Raw genomic sequence first — 20,440 nt, forward strand, 5'->3', positions numbered from 1 at the left:
CCCTTTAAAACTTCTTAAACCAGAGAACACACTGGCGCCATCTATTGGGAAACAGTGTAAACTCGGCGGTCCGGCATATTTCTTTTTATTTCTCGCGCAATATCCTTTCTTTTTTGGCTCGAAAAACTTTCGTCAATGTTATAAACGAGCCTTTCTATGGGTATTACGCACATTTGACCTCGGAAATCCCGCAAAACCTTCGCTTTTGTGAAATGCAGTTCTAGGGTCACCGCATAGATGGCGCCACAATGTCAGTGTGTTCCCTCATTCTAGAAACATTTAAGAAGTTGTAAGAGATCTCGTCTCTCTCAGTCGTACTTGGTCGCAAGAGTGTGAACGGGCCTTAAGACGTTAATAAAGTTTTAGCGAGCCAATTTTCGGCCGGGTTATCCTTGTACCTATGCACCTCATGCTTTAAACTTCCTCTGTGGAGCCCCTCGCCCAGAGATTGAATTACTGAGTAATAAATCAATAATATAGTGATACTCCTGGCTGATCCCTTGTCACAAAATCACATAGCTGCCTGTAAAAAATGTTATTGGCCCAAAACTTGCTTACTGGTAGACTACAGTGGTGAAAGCATGTGCGACTCACCAAGCTGCTGACACATCATACAGTGAAACATGTTGCTATAATAACAAGGTAGGCACCAAGAAAAAACATATATAACCTGTTTTTTCAGCCTGTTTATATGGCCTACAAATGCATAAGCACAATAAAGGAAACAGTGTAAAAAAGTGCATCTTTATTGACATTCATATCTGGAGTAGCTCATGCCAAAAACAATACTCCAACTTAAAAAGCTTCTGCTGAAGAATCAACTTATTGTCGCCACTGTGAGAATGCTGATGGGGAATTCTGTGCACTGCTGAAAAAACAAAAACGAAAAACACGATCAAACAAAGTTTGCACTTTCACCCAGGGTAATTGATTGCAATTACAATGAAACTGAAATAGAAAGTACACCCAGTGAAACAACTATGAGACAAATAATCAAAGCACCAATATGCAGGAACTTTGCATCAAAATGATATTGGAATAATTTCTTAAAGGGGCACTCAAGTGGATTCCGAGATCGTCTATTTATTATCATAACTCAATCTACAGGCTCTAAGCATCCTAAAAAACCTGAAATTACAATCAAGAGTAACCGATTTCCCTACAAAAAATCTAATCAAAGATTGTGCCGTTCCACCCTTTCTGCGCCGCGGTGCAGAACATTAAGGGACGCCACCAGACGGGAAGGCCACAGGGGAGGGCATGCGACAGTCAGTCACGAGTGACAGCTTCCCGGCACATTAATTTTTTAATGCATGTGTATTCGAAACTTTAGTTCGCCGGGAAGCTGTCCTTCGAGATTGGCTGTCGTGTGCCCTCCCCTGCTGCCTTCACCCCTCCCCCTCCCCCGTGTTCTGCAGCACGGTGCAGAAAGGGGGGCATGGCACAATCTTTGATTGGATTTTTAATAGGGATATCGGCCACCGTTGAATGCAATTTCGTTTTTTTTAGGATGCTTAGAGCCCACAGATTCAGTTATGACAATAAATAAACAATCTCAGAATCCACTGGAGTACCCCTTTAATACTTTGACGGCGACAATTACACAGTTGAAAGTTCTCACCTAAACACCAAACTGTGTTCACCCTGGCAGGTACTGTTGTCTGTTATGCTTTTAGGGAGCTCTAAACATTGTATTTGCACTCTGTTTTGCCTTGCTGGGGCTATTTATAGTTCCAAAATTAGAAGCTCCATGCACAGGGTTCAGTGGTGTCGGCTACTTTTACGGTAGCTGCCCCCCAATCAGAGTCACGGCTCTTCCGATGCAGACTTTTAATGCTTCTCAGAACTGAATTTAGATGACGAGAGCTTATCACTCAGAGGCTCTATAAAAGTAACTCTCGTTCAGAGTCTAAGCCTGCCAGAATATCGCGAAAGCAGCTAGGTGCCAAAATGAAACCCAACGAAAAAAAAAAAGGTGACAAGTTTTCATCCTCAATAGTATTTATATTCGCCGCTTTTCAACCTGGACAGCTTGTAAGCGCTTTATGCATGATTGTTAGGTAATTAAAAAAAAAAAGCTTCGCATATTTTTTTTTTGTGCCATCTTTCTGGGACAAAAACTTCTGACCACTGACGCAGAGCTTTCAGAAAATAAACCTGACTGCGAAAGGGTTAACAACCTCATGCTTTGTATGAAAAAAAGCAGACAGTCTTTGAAAAATGTCACTTTAAATTTTATTTTAAAATATAAAATTTCAGTTGAATTTAAAAATAAAAAATAACTTGATTTTAAGAAAGACACTTTAATGTTTTACCGAATATTAGATATGTGCTGAAAAAAACAGTCGGTCTGGCTATAAGGATTTGACAAGGAAAGTCTTCTATTCTCTTTCAAATAAAAAAGAAATGGGTGAAGTTCTTCGAGAACAGTGCTATCAAAATATTTAAAAGGAAATTGGTTAACTGACATACTTTCTTAAATTAATGATAACAGCATAAATATAGATTATGTGCACACCTTCTATATTTGGTGGAGATGGCTGTGAGGGAGGTTTCTACAGTATATTATTGCAGAGGAAAAGAAAAAAACATGTAAAAAATAGTCTTCAAATAAAAACTTATTAGAAAAGACACAAAACAAGTTCTGCAAGTCAGGCAAACCCCAACGTACACTTTCATATTTTTCGTGCCACTACCTTTTAGCGGCACCTTTGTCAAATGCTCCAAACCATGCAACAAATATGACACTGGGGTAATTAAGAAAAGAGAAATAACATACCTCTGATCTCCAAATCCAGGCGCTGCTAAAAAAATAAAGAAAAAGAAAAAACAGCATCAGAGCAGAAACGATTGAGGACACACACACTACCAAAATTATAACCAATCGTCTAAGCGAAGACAGTGATGAGAATGCCACATCAGTGCTCTTTTCCTTCAAGCATTTATCATTACCAGGACCTATCCTCGCACCGATGTAAACAAACAAAAAAAAAAAGAGAAAAAAGAAAAAAAAAAAAAAAAAAAAAAACATCCCCAAGATGACTGATAGGCATCCTTTCTTTTCCCATTGCATAAAGCTGCCAAGGCAGTCATTCGGTCATTTGGGTCACCTTTTTTATGTTACGTCTCCCTCTTTGTCTGTCACATGCGCACATTAGCATTTGCACATAGACACGCATCCCCGCTTCGCACACACATCAAAAAAGGCTGCGTGGCATGTTCGGACTAACCTCCAAAGCTCGGCGGGGAGCCGAACGCACTGCCAAATCCCAGGGTCCCCTGCGGCTGCTGCTGCTGCTGCTGAGTGGGACTTCCTTGGGCAGCCAAGGCTCCGAAAGTTGGACCCTCCACGTTGCCAAACCTGCGCGACACTGTCCCCTCAAAACCGGGTTCCATCCAGAAATGTTGCCCCAGAAACGACTATATAACCAACACTAAGACATCATTGCGCATACTACTGCCATGGTCTGTTCTCTCTTTTTGTTTAAAAGGCAGACGTACAATCTCAATTTTCTGTGAGGCAGAAGATCACAGCCTCTTTCCCCCCTCCCAGACTGAGATGTTGCAAAAGGCAGAAAGTAGAAGCTAGGAGTGGAGGACACGACCCTGCATGCTCGTTGCTTCCTAGATGGCAAGGACACAGCGCTGAATTTTCCATGTCCCTAACCAGAGGTCGACACAGGGCACAGATTGGACAAAGAAAAGTCAAATTTGAACGGGTGTTCATAGAGACGGAAGTCAATATACATTGAAATGGGGTCTTTTAAGTCTCGGCACTATAAGAGCAATTTATCCAGTGCAGCAGGATTGCCAATGTGGGATTCTTAATAAGACATGGTTGCAATGATTGCTCAAATCTAATGCAGTGTGACATTGGCCCAACCAAAGCCAAAAGTGAAATTTCGTCTCGTGACCCCTGGGCCCCGAGCACGACAAATGTTCGCTCAACATACTGCCAGAATGTGTGTGCTGAAACATGCGCAGCCTGTGTATTCCAGTAAAGGCAGAACGTGATTGAAGAATAATGTTTCTGCGATCATACTCTCGTCTCCAGTTCACTTGCCATATAGAATTAGCATCCGAAGGGCTTCCTGTTCAGAGCATCCATTTATTCAACATCTGTACACTTCTTGACCGATTTAAAAGCCAAAGGCAAGCTCCTCTGCAGCACACCCAAGAAAGAATGTGGGGAAGTCACACCTTACAGTAAATTCAGTCTGCAGAAAAAAAATATAACATCAAAATACTTATCAGCACCTCAAATGCCTATATTATCTGCATTACAAACTTATCCCAAGTTATTTTCACGATGAAGTGAGGATGTGACGTAAGCACACAGTGTTGATGATGTGATGATGCTGGCAGTTGAAATACCGTTGATGTTACTACACACAGACAATACTGATGCTGATGCAAAGATGTTTTCTGTAAGCTGACTTTGCCACCGAATAGTTCTGTTGTAGTCTCCTGACAATTTCATGTTTTTCCCAACAATAGAAACTCAAACTATACGTACACCCACAAATAAGCCTTGCCTATGCATCTGGTGGTACAAAGGCTTAAAGCACAAAAGAGAAGCACAACTGACGCTGAGAATCCCGTGGGCTGCTGTGCCTGAGGCAGCTGCTGCTGCTGCTGCTGAGGGGACTGGGAGGCGCCAAAGGGGGAGGCTCCAAAACCGGGACTGCTCCCAAACGTCGGCGAGCCTCCAAACTGCGGCGGTCCTCCAAACGTCGGGCTGCCCCCAAAGGCAGGAGCACCACCAAAGGCCGCTGCATTGTCCAAAGCCACAGCAACAAATGTATTTTTAAAACCATGCCACGCTAACTTCTGCCCAAACTTTCCAAAAAAACTGCCACGCAAAAGGATGAAAGGCAATCGAGGTCGAAGGAGAAACACCTCACCGGAAAGTTGACGAAAAAAACAAAATCTAAATTTAGACAAAAGCACATCTCGTGCATCAAAAGGTAGCCCTTGTGAAATCAGGTTTGTCAAAAGGTGCCAGGTAACTGGTATTGTTCCCAAAAGTACCCTTAACAGTTGCTTCAGCAACAAAGCTTTCACAAACTTTCACACTGTGCTGTAGCCAACACAGAGCACAAGGTTGAGAAACTGGGTTTTCAGAAAGCACAGGGTTCCCCAAAGTAGCCCCCGGGGTTCCCAGAGAATCAAAATAACCTCAACACCTCCTCCCCTTAGAGAAAACACTTTTTCAGCTTAATTGTAATTTAAACATTTCTGACCTATGCAATAATGCGACATGACGAGCTAAACAATCCTAATGAGTATAGAGTTGCTAACAAAGTTTTAATGTTTGTGAATTGTTTTGCTGAATGAAAGAGTACCACGAGGCAAGGTTTGGGCATCTCAGGCAAGCATTAAAATACCTATTTTGTGAAATAAAACCTGCAGCTGTTGCATTTGAGACTCTGTTGGTGTCTATTTCCTTCGTCAATGTCCTACTCTCCCCACAATCAGTCTTATCACAATGCTACACTACTGCCCCCAAATTACCTGGCTTGGGAGGAGTCTGCTGCTGCTGAAAGGCTCCAAAACCTGTCTGAGCCACGCTGACGCCACCGCCGAGACTGAAGCTGCCGCCACCCGAGAATGCACCACCTCCTGAAGTCGCTGTGCCGCCACCAAAGGCAGAGGCGCCGAAGCTCGAAGCACCTCGGTTGCCAAAGAGGCCTGCATGGAACGACAAAAACCCTCCAATCGTCGCTCTTCTGCCAAAAGGCCTGCCAAAATAATTTTTTCAGTCTCGCTAAATACATTTGAGAGTAATTTTTATATGTTCATGAGACATGTATTAGTTTTTGCTAGTCTCTCACACCAAACACTAATTATTACAAAAGTGTTCTGCCGCTGCTTCAGACCACCGGCATTCATCGCACCCTTGCACATGGGTTGGAGGTGCTGAGATGACAATATACAACAGAACAACCCTTCCAGAAGGGGGAGATTGTTTTTCCTGGCTTAAGTAGCACTGGATTAGCCTGCTAATTTTGGTGCATGAGAGCATAAGAGCACAATATTCTGACAAAAACACAAGAAACATTTGCACCATCCAACTCCATATGATAAGCCCAAGTTAGTTCACCGGATTGTCCAGATTTTTTTCCCCTTTTCGTTATATGTGCCATCTTTCTTGCAGATTTGTGTTTAGCCTAACTAGCATGAACACGAATAATCGTGTCAAAAATGCAGTTGAATCTTCATGAAACTAAAATGCCAGAGTGAAATTATATATTCGCATAAATCATCTAGTCAAAAATCTATTAAAAAAAAATGAAAGATGTTTACGAATCACTGTACAGTGTAGACCGCATATAACGTGTGTCTCGGGAGTCGCGAAAATCCGCACTATAAGCGGTACAGCACTATAACCAAAACATCAATTTTTCAGGCCAAAATACATGCCATGAGACAACTTACCTTTGTAAAAGAATTTATTTTATGTTAGATGAAAAATAAAGCTTAGTTTGAGGAAAGTCTTTATTTCACCAGACTAGTACAGTTCTGTCTCAAGTGTGTCACACATTTTGAAAGAAATGAGCGGCTTTTGCCTGGCGCAGCCTTTTAACGGCGTCGCGGGATGCGGACGGACGTTGCGAGCGTTCAGGATTGTTAACCCTAATCACTTTTCTCCGGAGATGAAAACGCGTGAAAATTCGCATCCTTCATATGGTACGCGCCAGTAATACCTTGAACTTGAGCACACGCATGAAATGCGCCAAATAAGAAATCCGGGCGATGTTCGAGGACACAAATGCTTAGAAATCACCACTGTAGTCGAAGTAAACAAACACAACGACACGGGCGTTTCTGCCGTCTTGAGAGCGCCGCCACGACATCGCCGCACAAGTAGGTGGATCTTCCCTTCTAGTACGTGCTGGGTTATCATAGCGACACACAACGAAAATTCACAGTCAAGGATAGCGCTTTTACGCAGAACGATGAGATGCACGCCGTCTACGACGACGATCACAACCGATGCCATGTTTGCGGAATAGAAGCAGCCGGCCCGCGACCGGCATGCAACACGCGCGAACACTTCTCCTCGACCTGCGATTGGTCTGTCGTTGCGGTTGTTTGTTTCTTTGTTTCCAACGCAGCGGAGGGACGCACGCACGTGAACGACTCGTGCGTGCATCCCTCCGTCGCTATGGCAACTGAAGCCTCTCTCTTCGCTTCTCCCCGCGTTTTCGAGCAACCTCCTTGCCCCGCGAGTGCAGCATAAGTGCAGCTTGCGGCTCGCGCCGTCAGCGCCGTTATCTAGTGTCGCACAGGGAAGCGAGCTCGCTGCTCCGGTCGTCGGCGCGGTCGGCGGGCCGTGCCAAAAACCGCACTATAACCGGTATTTCCCTTCGCGCGCCTGCATTTTAAGCGGTATGTAATTACATGGAGTTCTATGGGGGGTGAACCGGTGGTTTAAAAAAACCGCGTTATACCCGGTCCTGCACTATAAGCGGTTACGTTGTAAGTGGTCTATACTGTAATGCAAAATTAGAGTGCAGCTCTTAAGGAAAAGGAGGGGAGGGTATGCCCCTCCTCTTCCTCCATACCCTCCCCTTCTGTCCTCGCCCTCCTAACCTCCTCCTCCTCTATACCCTCCCCTGCTCCTCCTCCATACCCTTTCCTCCTCCCAGTTTCCCCGCTAAATTTAGCTAAAAAATTGACGCCACGTGAAACAGCAATTTGATTCCCCGCTAAATTGAATTGCTGTTGAGGCCATGTGACGTCAATTCTCTCGCTAAATCTAGTGGAGAAACTGATTTTGTTCATAGGTGACGTGACACCAAGTCCCATGTTACATCATTTTCCCCACTAAATATAGTGGGGAAACTGAATTGGTGTTGAGGTCACGAGACGTCAATTCTCCCGCTAAACATAGTGCGGTTACAGCGACGCCGACGCAGCGAAACACGGAAACGGGCGCCTAAGAGCAGCGCTTTAAAAAAAGGAAGAATCGTAGAGAGAAGAAATAAAAACCTAGACAAGTTTTCAACGTTAATTCTTGACCCGAAGGCTTTTCTGGTGGCTACCACAAGAAGAAGATATGAAAGCGATGCGAGAACTAAAGAAAGGTGCTCCAAAAAATGGTGGCACTTGCCTGAAGCCTGTCCCGACGCTCCAAAAGAGCTCGAGCCTCCGAAGACATTTTTGTTTGACGTGTCGGAAGCTGGCTTGCTGCCCAAGCCACTCAGGAATCCGGGGCCACTAGTTGCAAATAAACCGGAGCCAGAGCCAGCTGCCTGTTGATCCTGGGGTTGCTGACCAAAGCCACTGCAAGGAGTGGGCAACATTACCATGCAGAAAACGTTACCATGCGGTTCAACATCACCTTGTGTGTTCTGTTCTCCAGTAAGAGATTACGGAGCATTTAGGACACAAACACTAGAGGAACACACCTAAAAAATTCAGCTACTAAACCGTCTAGGTAAAGTGTACCTTGTGATGTCGGACAACTTACGACACTAAATGAGGACGCCATGCAATGCTCACTGTCTAGCAACTTTGAATGGTTTCACCATTCAAAGTTGACCCGACACCAAATAACCACTAACCAGAAAACTCATACAAAGTGGCATTGAAAAAATAAGCAACTAGTTGCTTAATTACATGACATCCTAATCAATCATGACTCATCAACTAAACCTCCCATGTGCCAGAAGGAAAAATTATGAATTTGTTCGCCTGTATAACAGCTAATACCAAAAATGAATGACCGGAAGGAAGCTTGTGCCCCATAATCACATGTAAAAAAAAGCCCCCTCCTCTCCCTTCTCCCTCCACCCCCCTTCCCCCCAAAAAATAAAGAGAGATGGAAGAAGCAAGAATGAACAAGAGGAGCTGAACTCCATTTCATTTTAAATGCAAGTGTAGCAGAAGCTACAAGAACGAGCTCGGAGCTTTCAACATCCCTGCCAAGCACGCGTACTCTTGCTGCGCAAGCACCTCAGAACAAAGTGCTCGTGTTGATAGCTTTGGCTTCGCTTGCATTTAAAGTGAAACGAAGTGCACAATGTTCAAGTATGTCCAACAACAAAACGGTCATCCTTAGGCAGCAGTGCATGAGGAGAACTTACCCAGTCGTCTGCGGCTGTCCAAATGCTGGAGCTGTGGACTGCCCACAGAAGAGGCTGGAAAGAGGAGGCCTCGTTCTGCATTTTGATTGCCCTCAGAAATTCTCAGACATCAGAGCGTACCAAAAGAAATGGTATGATCTGGTGTAACTCAGATGTTAGCTTGTTCACTTTCTCCCTTCGATTACATTCTTACATAAGTATAATCTTAATAATTGTCTGGTGCCTCATCCTAACAATGAGTGTTCCTCAAGTTACCGACACATTCAGATGATTTTCGATATACACAAGGGCACAAAAGAGGCAATTCATGATAACCCAGAAAGAAAACAAAAAATTATTATTTGTAACTCAGAAAAAAAAATATCTTCATACCTAAGGCCTCAATAATGTAACCTTATTGCACAAAGGTAACAATAAACCCAAGTGGACTTGTATAAAAGCAATAAACACCAACACTGCTTACCACAACAAAACAAAGTTCTGAGTCAAAGCTGATAAGAAGAACTTGAAAAGGAATGTCCCGAAAGCCTCAGTGGCATTAAATGTTTATCGAAGAGACTTGGCTCCTTCAGAGCCCAGAAAAAGCCGTCTTGTAGTGAAATGTTGATTGCCATTTCGAGATTGGTTAGTTGGTTGTGGGTTTTATAGGGCAAAAAGATTGCCATCCTGGGAGTTTCAGGACATTCCACTTCAACGACTAACCGAAAGGCGGGCAATCAATGGGCGTGGACCTCACCTCGGTTGTCCCTGGCTGCCCCCAAGCAAGGAAGTGGACGTCTGACCCATTCCAAATGACGTCTTCTGCCCGAAGAGCGACGTTCCTGCGCTGCTTGCGGGAACAGCAGCCATCATGTTGCCGAATGGCGACGACGCACTGACGGCCGCTCCCGGAGACTGCCCAAACGAAAATGCACCTGCTTGCCCGAAAGCAGACGGCGCTGCCCCCGTCGCCATTCCAAACGGTGTCGTCGCCGTGGACGTTGCACTGCCCCCGAACAATGGCGAGGCGGCGGACGCGACCGGCTTCCAGAACGGAGTCGCAGCTGCCGAGGTGGCCGTCGTCGTCGTGGCTGTCGTCGCCGCCGTCGTCTGCCCGAACAGGGGCGGAGCGGGGGCGGCAGACGAGGGTGCCTGGCCGAACGGAGACGGAACGGAAGAAGCCGGCGTTGCTGAAGTCGTCGTCTGCCCAAACGGCGTTGCCTGCCCGAAAGCCGTTGTTGGACTGCTGACGGCCGTTGAACCAAACAGCGATGATGGCATTGTAGTCGTGGATTGCTGACCGAACGGCAAAGCAGACGGTACCGCTGGTTGAGCTTGGCTAAAGACAGGAGCGACAGTAGTCGGGCCGGCTAAGGATGTGGCTTCTTGAGGCTGCGGTACAGGAGGCGATAACGCCTGTCCAAAAGGTGTAGTTTTCGATGCAGTCGCAAACACGGAGCCTGATCCCTGACCAAACACCGATGCAGTGCTTGCAACAGCTGGGCCTGCAACGACCGGGCTCGTGACGGCGGAACTTCCGTCGGTTGTCGCAGTGATTTTTGGGGCGACGTCTGCCGTGGACGCTGCTGCTGGTGAGGTCACGGCAGACGTTTGTGGTGGTATGCTCGTGAAGACGGAGGGTGCCATCGTTGTTGTAGCAGGTGCTGTCGTGGAGCTTGTCACCTTGCCGAAGGTTTCTGTGGCAATGGGCTTGGCGGCAACCGGCTGAGTCTGGGGTGCGAGATGGTTGTGCACGAAGAAGACAAACAAATGTCTTGAAATCTGAGTCAATAAATACATTATAACAATTTAGAAATATATCAAAATTATTTGATTATTTGACAAAGAAGGGAGATGTAAACTTTTCTTGAACTTGGAAAATATCTGAGAAATTCGAATACTATCAGAAGGAACTATCTCCAATATATATGCATAAATTAGAATGGTGCTTACCTTTTCGAGCATGAAAAAGGTGCAAAGGTAAGTAGACACCAAGCAGGTTAGTGTTAAGGGGGGACATAAACCTAAATTTCAAATTATTTTGAAAAAAATACATCAAATACATCTTTTAACTTTAAGCGTTTTGGTTTAGGAACTTATTATACACCTTTACACCAAATTTTACAACCATACACCAAATAGTCACATTTATATAAAATATTTTCAACACATTGTGAGGCAGTTACAAAATAAATAAGTACAATGTTTAATGCATTTTTCTCAGTTCCACTTTTTGCTGCGAATTTCATAAAAAGGAATCTTTTATTCAGAGGTAAAAGTGTACTCATACCACCACCAAGATGTTTACCTATAAACTGAAATTTACTGGGGAATTGGGGTATCTGCTTTATTTTAAGTTGAAGTCCTTAATGAGAGAAAAAACAATGTTTTCAAAAATTGACATAGGAAAAATGTGCATCTCATATTTCGAGGTAATGACTCTTACTGCAATATTTACAATTGAGTTATAAAAGCTAGACAGCCTGAAGACCCACATCCGCCACTTTATATTCACGCAGACAAAATGGTGCTTAATAGGTTCACTTGCATTTCGCAGATTTCTTAACAAAGAATGATTCATCTTCTTATACAGGTATATAAAATTGTCTTAGAGAGCTGAAAGTTTGCGCGATACACCTACACCCCATGTGAAATCTCTCCTGCAAATTTCATTCCGATCCCACGAGTAGTCCAGAAGTCAAGTCTCCAGCCAGTGTCCCCCCTTACCTTCGCAGCAGTACGCCAGAAAGTCTCCATTAAACCTAGGAAAGTAAAGGCTCAAGAAAATGTGCACAGCTAAAAAATGAAAATCAATTTAAACGACCTCGTACGTCTGCTGACTGGAATCACCTTTGCACATCCATCACCACAATTGTTAATCCTGTTGATTTTCAAAATGCTGTATCCATACTACCAGAACTTAACTCGTGATTTGAGTGTTCTATTAACTTGTACGTAATATTCCCACCCCCTCTGTAAGGCCTTCGGGCCCTGAGGGTACCAATAAATGTAATAAATGAAATGAAGTGAAATTCTAGCTCTTTTATTACCTATATATATATATTAAAAAAAATAAAATATCACCATTTGCTATGGCACGGGATTTCAAACTGGATTGTGGTTCCTCAGAGTACCGATAAGGGTTCCTCGAGCGCCCAAATTCTCTCCACCGTCCCAACCCCCAAACACTTTTCTCCACTGCCCTTGACACTTTAATTATAGTGCATCTTAGTGGCGCCACTACGAAAAAAAGACCTTGAGCACGCATATTATAACGAAACTTCGCTTCGTTGTCGCGGGCCTTCGCACCACCTTACCGCGACAACGAAGCGAAGAGGGAAAGGGTCCTCGTTCGAGACAGATAAGCCTTCCTCGAGATGCAGAAGTTTGAGAACACTACACTACGCGTTGTAATTAAAGGAAAATGAACCGCAGCCCGTTTTCCCGCACCGACGGTGGACGGTGCAAAAGGCGATCCGACGCGTGACTAACCTCCGTGGCGTGCGTCGTTGCGACCGCGTCGGTTGCTGCGGCGCTCGAGGCATCAGCGGCCTGGCTTCCGAAGACGGGCACAGGCTGGAAGGGCGAGGTGCCGCTCTCTTGGGCGCTCGACGCTCTCGTCCCGACACTCGACGTGACGGGGGGCTTCAGGGCCGAGGGCCCCGACGGGCTCAGGTTGAGGCCCAAAGTCGCCACGGGGGTCACGGGAAGCGGCTTGTCCGTGGGAACGTCCTTTGCCTGGCACGAGACAGGAAAACACCAGGTTCAATGCGGAAAGCAAGTCGTCTGCTTCTTGCACAGGAGTTGCGGTGACGTCAGAACGACGCCAAGCTCCAATTGAAAGGATAGTGGGTAGACCTCGTGCTAGATGCCTTGAGGTCTACCCTCTATTTTTTTTTTTTTTCAATCAGCCAATAAGAGCTTGGTGTTTTGACATCATCGCGACACCTGTGCTAGAGGCAGACAAACTTGCACTCTTCATACCACCTAGTAGGCACTAGTAGGTCCGGCGTCACCTAGCTTGCGTCGCATCGCCGTTGCGTCTTGAAGCGTCTCGTAACGAGCGGGATGCCAGCACGCGGCCGTGCTGAGACGGATGTGTCTGCCGTTTAGGGCGGGTCGGGGGCCCACTAACGATGACGTCGTGCGCAGGTTTCGTCTTCTAGGTGGTATGGCCAAGATGTGCCGATAGGCCACAAACGGAAGAAAACGAAACAAAAAACCTTCCACTTGCCCCTCCTCTTTTAGTCAGTTCTTTAAGCTTAGAAAATATGTTGTGAATTAAATGCAATTAACTCAAAAGATGTCCACCCCTCCCCCCACTGAAAAGCCACATGGAGTGAATGTCAAATAGGGTGGGCTAACTTTCCCTGTTGAGCCTCGTTCCGGTTCAAATTTGAAAAGTTTGCAACTTTAGAACATTGCTGAGGTTTGAATTCGAATAATTCAAAAATTTTCAGGTCTCTAAAAGTTTAAGTTAGAAGATTTAAAATTTTGTGACAGATAGTTTGAAACATTCGGACACTTCGAATTTATTTAAAATTCTAACTTGAAAAATTTGAACATTATGAATTGTTCAAGGCAAAAGTTTGCAAAGTTTGAAAGTTTCGATTTTAAGTTCAAAGTCTTTGAATTTCACGGACGGAGATCAAATTCCGCAGTTTCAAGCCAAGTTTTCATAAATTCTTCTAAAAAAAATTGCGAAATGTGCTGCAAGTTTTACTGAAAGCGTTGCCTATTTCTCTTATGCTGTGAATATACTCCTTCCTTCTGTACTGTGGTACTGACGGTACTACCTTTATCACTCGTTATTTGTCGTAATGTCGTAACTTTTGAAACAAGCGTTGAACTGGTTCAACGGTTCATCGAAAAGCTCCGAGGCGGTCAGGTGAACATACTTCCTACTTATTTGCAAACTAATAGCAATTAGATCAGATGTCGCCTAGATGCAGTGCTGGCATAAGACAACGAAATATACAGGACAACGTATGCACAAAAACGCATCTAGGCTTCGCAAATTCTTTTAGCTGCTCTGGGCGTTTATTTTCGTTGAGATGACACGTAAAATGGGGAGGACACGACGGGTTGTTATCGGGCTAATCATATTGAAGCTGCCTGGAACTTCTTCCATGAATGGAGATATTGGCCGCTCTAAAATGCAGCTGGTTACTAATGATAATGATCCAAGCGCCGATTCACCATTCACCGTAGCACACTGGCGTCGCGCTCTGCATGCGCCTTTCTTTGACTTGAGGAAATCGGGGGACTTGCATTCAAAAACAATTAATGATATGAAGGACACCCCCAGTGAAGCGCCTCAGTGGAATTTCAAGCCTAAAGATCAGTGATCTGTTGGTCCAAAGGTTATCTCGGGGAGTTGTACGCGGGAGGGGCTATGTGCGGAAGTCGAAAGAAAAAGGTGTGAAGTTGAGGCCACACCAAAGTGATCATCGAGCGCTTTACAAGCGAGTCGCTTGTGGCACGATCAGCTAAGTAAGACTCTGGTGCAATTTCAACTCCATTTCACACAATAAGATCTTGTGTTACTTATTTTTGTTGCCATGAACTACTTGAACCCATGGGGGTGAACCTGGTTCGAACTTTGTCGAACGTTTGTTCCGAAGTTCGAAGTTCCTCGAAATTTTGAACAGAGGTTCAAAAGTTTGAAAAACGTTGAAAATCTTAGCACGATAAGTTCGAAAATTTATAATTTCATAGTGCGAAAAATTGAAAGTTTGAAAACAATAGAATGTTTCTGCGGCAAAAATTTGGAGGTTCGAAAATCATAGAATTTTTTATGCAATAGGTTCAACGTTTCAAAAGTTTGCTAATCTTTTGAACTCTTTGGTTCGATCCTCGAACCTCAGGTTTGCAAAAAGCTTGTGGCACCCCTAATACAAACACTCATGTTAAGGTGGATATATTGATTTAGTACCTCAATTAGATATATACCGTATTTACACAATTGCAGGTTGACCCATTTTAAAATTTTTTTTAAAATCTGAACTGGAGGGGGGGGGGGGGGGGGGGGGGAGGTCGACTAACAACCGGAATCAAAAGCATAACCACCGCCGACGAAGACGAAAAAACCATGACATCAAGAACACCTCTGTTTGATACGAGTTCAGCCGGCTGTACCTGTAGCATATTGCCATTCTGTGTGCTCGTTTTACAAGTGCCTTTCTTTTTTTATCAGCACAAACGAGTATTACAATTCGCAAATCAGCCTGAATGAATGGTGCTGAACGCAGCAGTGCCGGTGCACCTGAGGCTTGGGGGCGGCGGCACTTGATGTAATAGCCACGGCGGAACAGTTTCGCTCCCCGCGCTTGTTTTCTTATGATCCATGGTCGCAAGCTGTTTGATATAGTGTTAAAAATCATGTGACCATGCTGGAGTGCCAACTGCCTCTCTGCACTGACATACATAGTCCAGGCAGTCTAGGTTATTGGTACTCATTAACGGCCATTCTTCGTCCGAAAGTAACCAACAAATGTGCCGCTGGACTCAAGTTCAACGTGTCTGAGAAAGTGGTGTGCCAGAGGCGTCTGCAACGAAACAGGATCTTTTAATTCTGATGGCAAATGAAGAGGCCTCTGTGGGTCAAAATTTGGATACGTCAGGATGCTTTCCAGAGTTAGAGGTCGAGCTTGCAACGGACGTCGCAGTAGCGAGTGATTAATCCCTACCCACGACGTGTGAAGTGATCACCGAGCGAATGCGGAAGTTGTGGTTGTTTGCGAAGTGCGAGATTTCATTGGGCAATGCCAACGACGTGCTTTGGGAATGCAGCAGTGATGACAAAGGTAACAACAGCACCAGCACGGACGAGACAGCGAGAACAACAAGGAGGAGTGTCAGTCGTCTCGCATCTAGCGCGTGTTTCCTAACTTAGATAACGCTTGGGCATCCCGTGCGCCTGGCATGTGCATCTACGACTGAAGCACGCCGGAAGGCGTCGAGTGCATGCTGGAGGCCAGGCGTAAGAATGAGGTGCCCTGCTGTTCTCCCATGTTTGCCGTACAATGCACCCTCTTAAAGTATAATCTTTGTCTTATTTTACTGGCATGCGATGTCAGCAAAACAAGTTCAACTTACAATCGTGTAAATACGATACCATCACCTTGAAATGTTGACAAAAGATTATTTCGGCTCAGAAAAATTAATAAGCGAGACAAGGCGATAAATACAAAACATGGGGTGCACAACTGAAACCAAATATTAGGCTAACCTTCTTCCAACCTTAATGCAATTAATTTTTTTTTTGTTGCTTTTTTAGAAAACAAACAATTCAGGTAAAATTAAGGTACTTTAAAGTAAATTTGGGGCCTCATGTGAACAACTAACCAAGAGCACTTGGCATGCCCCAACAAAGGGCCAAGGAATATTTCCAACCACCCGGGGAACTTTCGACACGCGAGCAAATTCAAGTTACGTGACACATTCTCCGCACGAAGCCTTCGTCAAACAAAGGGTGCTTCGACCTGGACTTGTCGCTCGAAGATTCGTAGGCCGGCGTTTTGCATCGAAGCAACCAAGGGTGCTAATCGGCGAGGCGATTCACTAAACCGCGTACAAGGTAACAGACGAGGACCACCGAAGAAGCAAACCTTGGATGCGACGACGGCGGTGGGTGCGCTCTCCCTCTGCGCCGAGAGGGCGGCCGTGAAGCTGAAGGAGGCCGCCGCCGATGTTGTCGTCCCCGGCGTCGACGCCGACACGTTGCCAAAAAGAGACTTGCTGGCTCCCGTTCCTTGACCCTTGAGATGAATGAGAAAAAAAAAGCAAGGAGAAAACCGATTACCGACTTTTTTCTCCCGTGGTCGCCAACGGAGCTATAATGGCAGGGCACGTCTTTCGAATGCCAGGCCTCCAGCCTGTGCTGCACGACCGACCCTTTTCGAAATGATGCATATGTTATGCGCAGCTGTCATTATTTTGTCGTGCACCGTGAGCACGCACTGAACACGAGCACTCCGTCAGCATTCAGAGTGTACCTGGATCGAAACGGCATTCTACACGAGTGCCGCGCCAATGCTCGGCGCAAACTCCGAACCAATTGCGAGCTCCACGATGGACGCTATGAGGCCAATTAATGGCGGCTGCGGATAATTTATGCATCATTTCCCAATTTCAGAAAGGCTCTGTTTCTGCCGTGCCTTGGCTGCACGTGCGCGCCCGAAGTGCACGAGACGCCGAAGCTTCGTCGAAGGTAGGAAGTTTGCGCTGAAGGCGGGACAACCGAAGCTCCTCCCTGCCATTCTCCCCAATCGGTGATTGTGGCCTTGCTGCACCCAACAACAAAAATGCGCTTTGCTGGTAGCATCACTCACAAAGTTGAGCTTGAAGGAAGACGATCCAACCGACGTGGAGACTGGGAAACCCGTTGCACCAGACGTGGTGGTCGCGAAGGAGAAGACCGAGGACACTGGGGCAGGTGCCGGAGCAGTGGCCGAACCGGCAACTGCAGAATGCAAAAACAAATGCAGACATTCTCATTGTCTCTGCATCTTTTACACCGGCGAGGTGCGGAAAAAGGATCGTCGAGGCAGCCGTGTCACGGCCGGCGTCGACCTTTTCTAGGAGTCGTGGTGCCCAAAGCGAGTCTTCGGCGGGTCTGATCATTGCGTCCCCAAAAGCAGTTTCTCGATTTCGACCCGACGACATTGTGAAAGTGTCGTGACGTTCCTTGCCGTGATCCTGGCAGTGGCACGATGGCGGAGGCGAATGCGGCGGACGCCTATCGTGCTGCGAGTCACTCCGTGACCAGATGGTCGACAGAGACCAAAGCAGACCGAAGTCGGGACGCCGCGCCGATGCCGACTCTTGAGTCGGCTTTCCCTTTTGTCCGGTGTTTCTATAACTGACTGCCGGGATTGCGACATCCGACAGCGTGACAAGCCAGCTACTGTGACACAACTTGCTCCTAACTTTCCTCTCAACTTTCCCACAGAGCAGGCAATGGTACGAATGTCAGCCCAAATTGTTGTGCGGTTGACAAAAAAGCCCTACATACGCGACTGAAGTTAGGCGCGCCTGTTGAGAAAGCTTGCACACTATGAAGTCGGTGTCTAGAAGGACAATGGATTTGGGGAGAGCACCCTGGGTACGAACCGAGTGAAGAGTTTGGGCTGTCCGAGTCCTTCTCGTTGCTCCCGACAGAGTCCTCTTCCTCATCCGGGTGACCCGGAGGCGGCGTGCTGGGAGGCGTGATTTCTTCGTACTTCGCTTCACCGACGCCTGCATAGCGGGCAGGGACGGCGAGATGCAGTTTAACGGGTTCTCGCGTTTTTACTTTGACGTTTGTTCTCGGCAGTTGGTAAGTAAGATTGAGGTTTCAATGGCGCAGCAGCAACGGCAGTTGGTCTTAGAAGGTTGCCTCAAAATACTTCGAGCCGCTTTGAAATTGCTCGCTGCTCTGTTCGCTACATAAACGTCTCTCAAACCATTCCGTAATGCTGCTCTCTCTTTAAAAGCCGAGCTACAGTACCCTCTCCCGCAGGTGGAAAACCCTTTCCCACTGCCATTCTCTTCATTCCCTGCTGCGCTCTTTCCTGCTCCTCTTGCGAAAGGACCGAGCTTCCGAGATATTTTCCACAAAAAGGAGGGGGGTCTCGCTCTTACTCCAATAAATAAGAGGATTTGAGGGGCGGTTTCCTCCCTTCTTGCCGCTCTATGCACTCTAAAGGGCTTACCTCCGACCAACGCCTTTTGGATAACGAGGCATCAGTGCTGGAGTTCCTACGTCACCTACAAGAGGTCAGCACAAGGCACGAACTGGATATCAGCATTGCCTCAGCGTTCGGCCGGGACTTGAGCACAGTCGGTGGGACAAAAGTCACGGCCAACCACTGACACAGCACGTGAGTCCAATCTGTGCCCCGCACTGAACTCTGGGAGGCGACATAAAAAACTAAGCAGTACGGCCTTGTTATCTAGGAGGTTAATTTTCTTCTGACATAGTATTTATGTGTGCCGAGATGTTTACAGGAACATAACCCTCGTAAACCCAAGGAGCAGAAGTAGGTGGTGTGAGAAAGTGCGAGGAGCGGAGAGATGAAAAGGACAAGAGAGGAGCAGAAACAAGTGGTATAGGTGGTGATATAGTGGAAAGGGCAGGAAAGCACACTTTCCCTCTCTCGGTGACCCAAAAAATTGAGCACAAAGGCTTTGTATTCGGGTGGTGCTCAAGGGAAGCGCGTGCAGACATACAGAGAGACACTAGTGTGACGTAAACTGTTTCCACACAAAACATTGCCTTAGGCGTCATCTGAACTAAGAGCACCGGCCACCCCAGTCACTGAAAGACTAAGGGTCATCCTGCCCTAGGCCATATCCGAACTAAGAGCACTGGTGTCCAATCAGTGAAGAGATGAGCACTGCGTCAGCGTTCGGCTGGCAGTCGACCCGTCGACTTCCGTTGCTGGCACCTAACCGGATATGGTTACGGTAGGTGCCAACCATGTAACACATTCTGCATTAAAAAAGCTCAGTCTGTTTTATTCCACATGAAAAACAGCTCATCGAGACCATTTGGCTCTCAAAAAGCAATTTTCGAGCTTTCTCGCCAGAACTAATAAGTTCCAATATTCCCCACTTTCTCTCGCTATTACTAACTGGAATTCCCTTCCTGAATCCATAGTATGTGAATCTAACCCTAAGACATCCCGTGAACTATGCAAGGCGGGAGGCACTCACTTGATCGAATGACGTTTTAGAGAACACCCACGTTTCATCGAACGACACTTTAGCGAATAGTCGGACGCCGCGAAGCGGCGTTTTCGGGTGGGCCAAGTGAGCTCATATTTTTGTAATGAGTTGCCGCAGACTGTCGCCGCGAAGCGGCGTAAAGCGCAGCGCGACTGATGGGTTAACGCGCGCCCCCGTTATTCGCTAAAACGACCATTCGCTCAAATGTCGCCGTTCGCTAAAATGTCATTCGCTCTTGTGATATGGACCCATGCAAGGCATACCTAAAAAACGTTGATCCTTAACATGTTTATCTGTTAATTACTTTTTCTAAATGTTATGTTCTGATATCTGTCTTACCAGTTCCTATTTTTTTTTTTTTTTTGCGTTTTCCTATTATTTAATTTGTCGTCACTCTTTTGCCATCTGTATATGTCATTTGATCCCCCCTCATGTAATGCATTTCATCTGAAATGCCTTTGAGGTACAATAAACTGGACTGAACTGAAAGTTCTCTATGTAAAAAGCTAAGCTCTGAGCAGACAGTCTCTTACACAAAAGTTGGCCATCACTCTAAGGATCTTTCAGTTTCCACCTGTACCAACCTTGATTTGAGCAAACGTTCTAATGGCATATTGTCACATAACTACTATTACTATTGCGTGATGGACACCAAGTTG

General features: G+C 46.0%; 1 protein-coding gene across 8 annotated transcripts in view; it reads right to left on the reverse strand.

The window, feature by feature from the left end:
• Window positions 1-723: 723 nt before the first annotated feature.
• The window catches only part of LOC8025467 (nuclear pore complex protein Nup214), a 69,556-nt gene continuing 49,839 nt past the window's right edge, over window positions 724-20,440 (reverse strand). Inside the window, exons 24-35 of one of the 8 annotated variants that reach the window (XM_042292363.1) lie at window positions 18,186-18,311; window positions 17,405-17,535; window positions 16,682-16,831; window positions 12,564-12,809; window positions 9,829-10,817; window positions 9,093-9,146; window positions 8,117-8,289; window positions 5,515-5,691; window positions 4,589-4,772; window positions 3,231-3,361; window positions 2,780-2,804; window positions 724-868 (exon numbers count right to left, since the gene is read on the reverse strand). In XM_042292363.1, the coding sequence (XP_042148297.1) occupies window positions 823-868; window positions 2,780-2,804; window positions 3,231-3,361; window positions 4,589-4,772; window positions 5,515-5,691; window positions 8,117-8,289; window positions 9,093-9,146; window positions 9,829-10,817; window positions 12,564-12,809; window positions 16,682-16,831; window positions 17,405-17,535; window positions 18,186-18,311 (2,432 nt within the window). In that variant the 3' untranslated portion in view covers window positions 724-822. The remainder of the gene's footprint in view (window positions 869-2,779; window positions 2,805-3,230; window positions 3,362-4,588; window positions 4,773-5,514; window positions 5,692-8,116; window positions 8,290-9,092; window positions 9,147-9,828; window positions 10,818-12,563; window positions 12,810-16,681; window positions 16,832-17,404; window positions 17,536-18,185; window positions 18,312-20,440) is intronic. The other 7 variants (XM_040205879.3, XM_040205881.3, XM_040205880.3 and 4 more) reach the window with 7 other exon arrangements.

Source organism: Ixodes scapularis, unplaced genomic scaffold, assembly GCF_016920785.2.
Source record: "Ixodes scapularis isolate PalLabHiFi unplaced genomic scaffold, ASM1692078v2 PGA_scaffold3__209_contigs__length_174095766, whole genome shotgun sequence".
NCBI lineage: Eukaryota > Metazoa > Arthropoda > Arachnida > Ixodida > Ixodidae > Ixodes > Ixodes scapularis.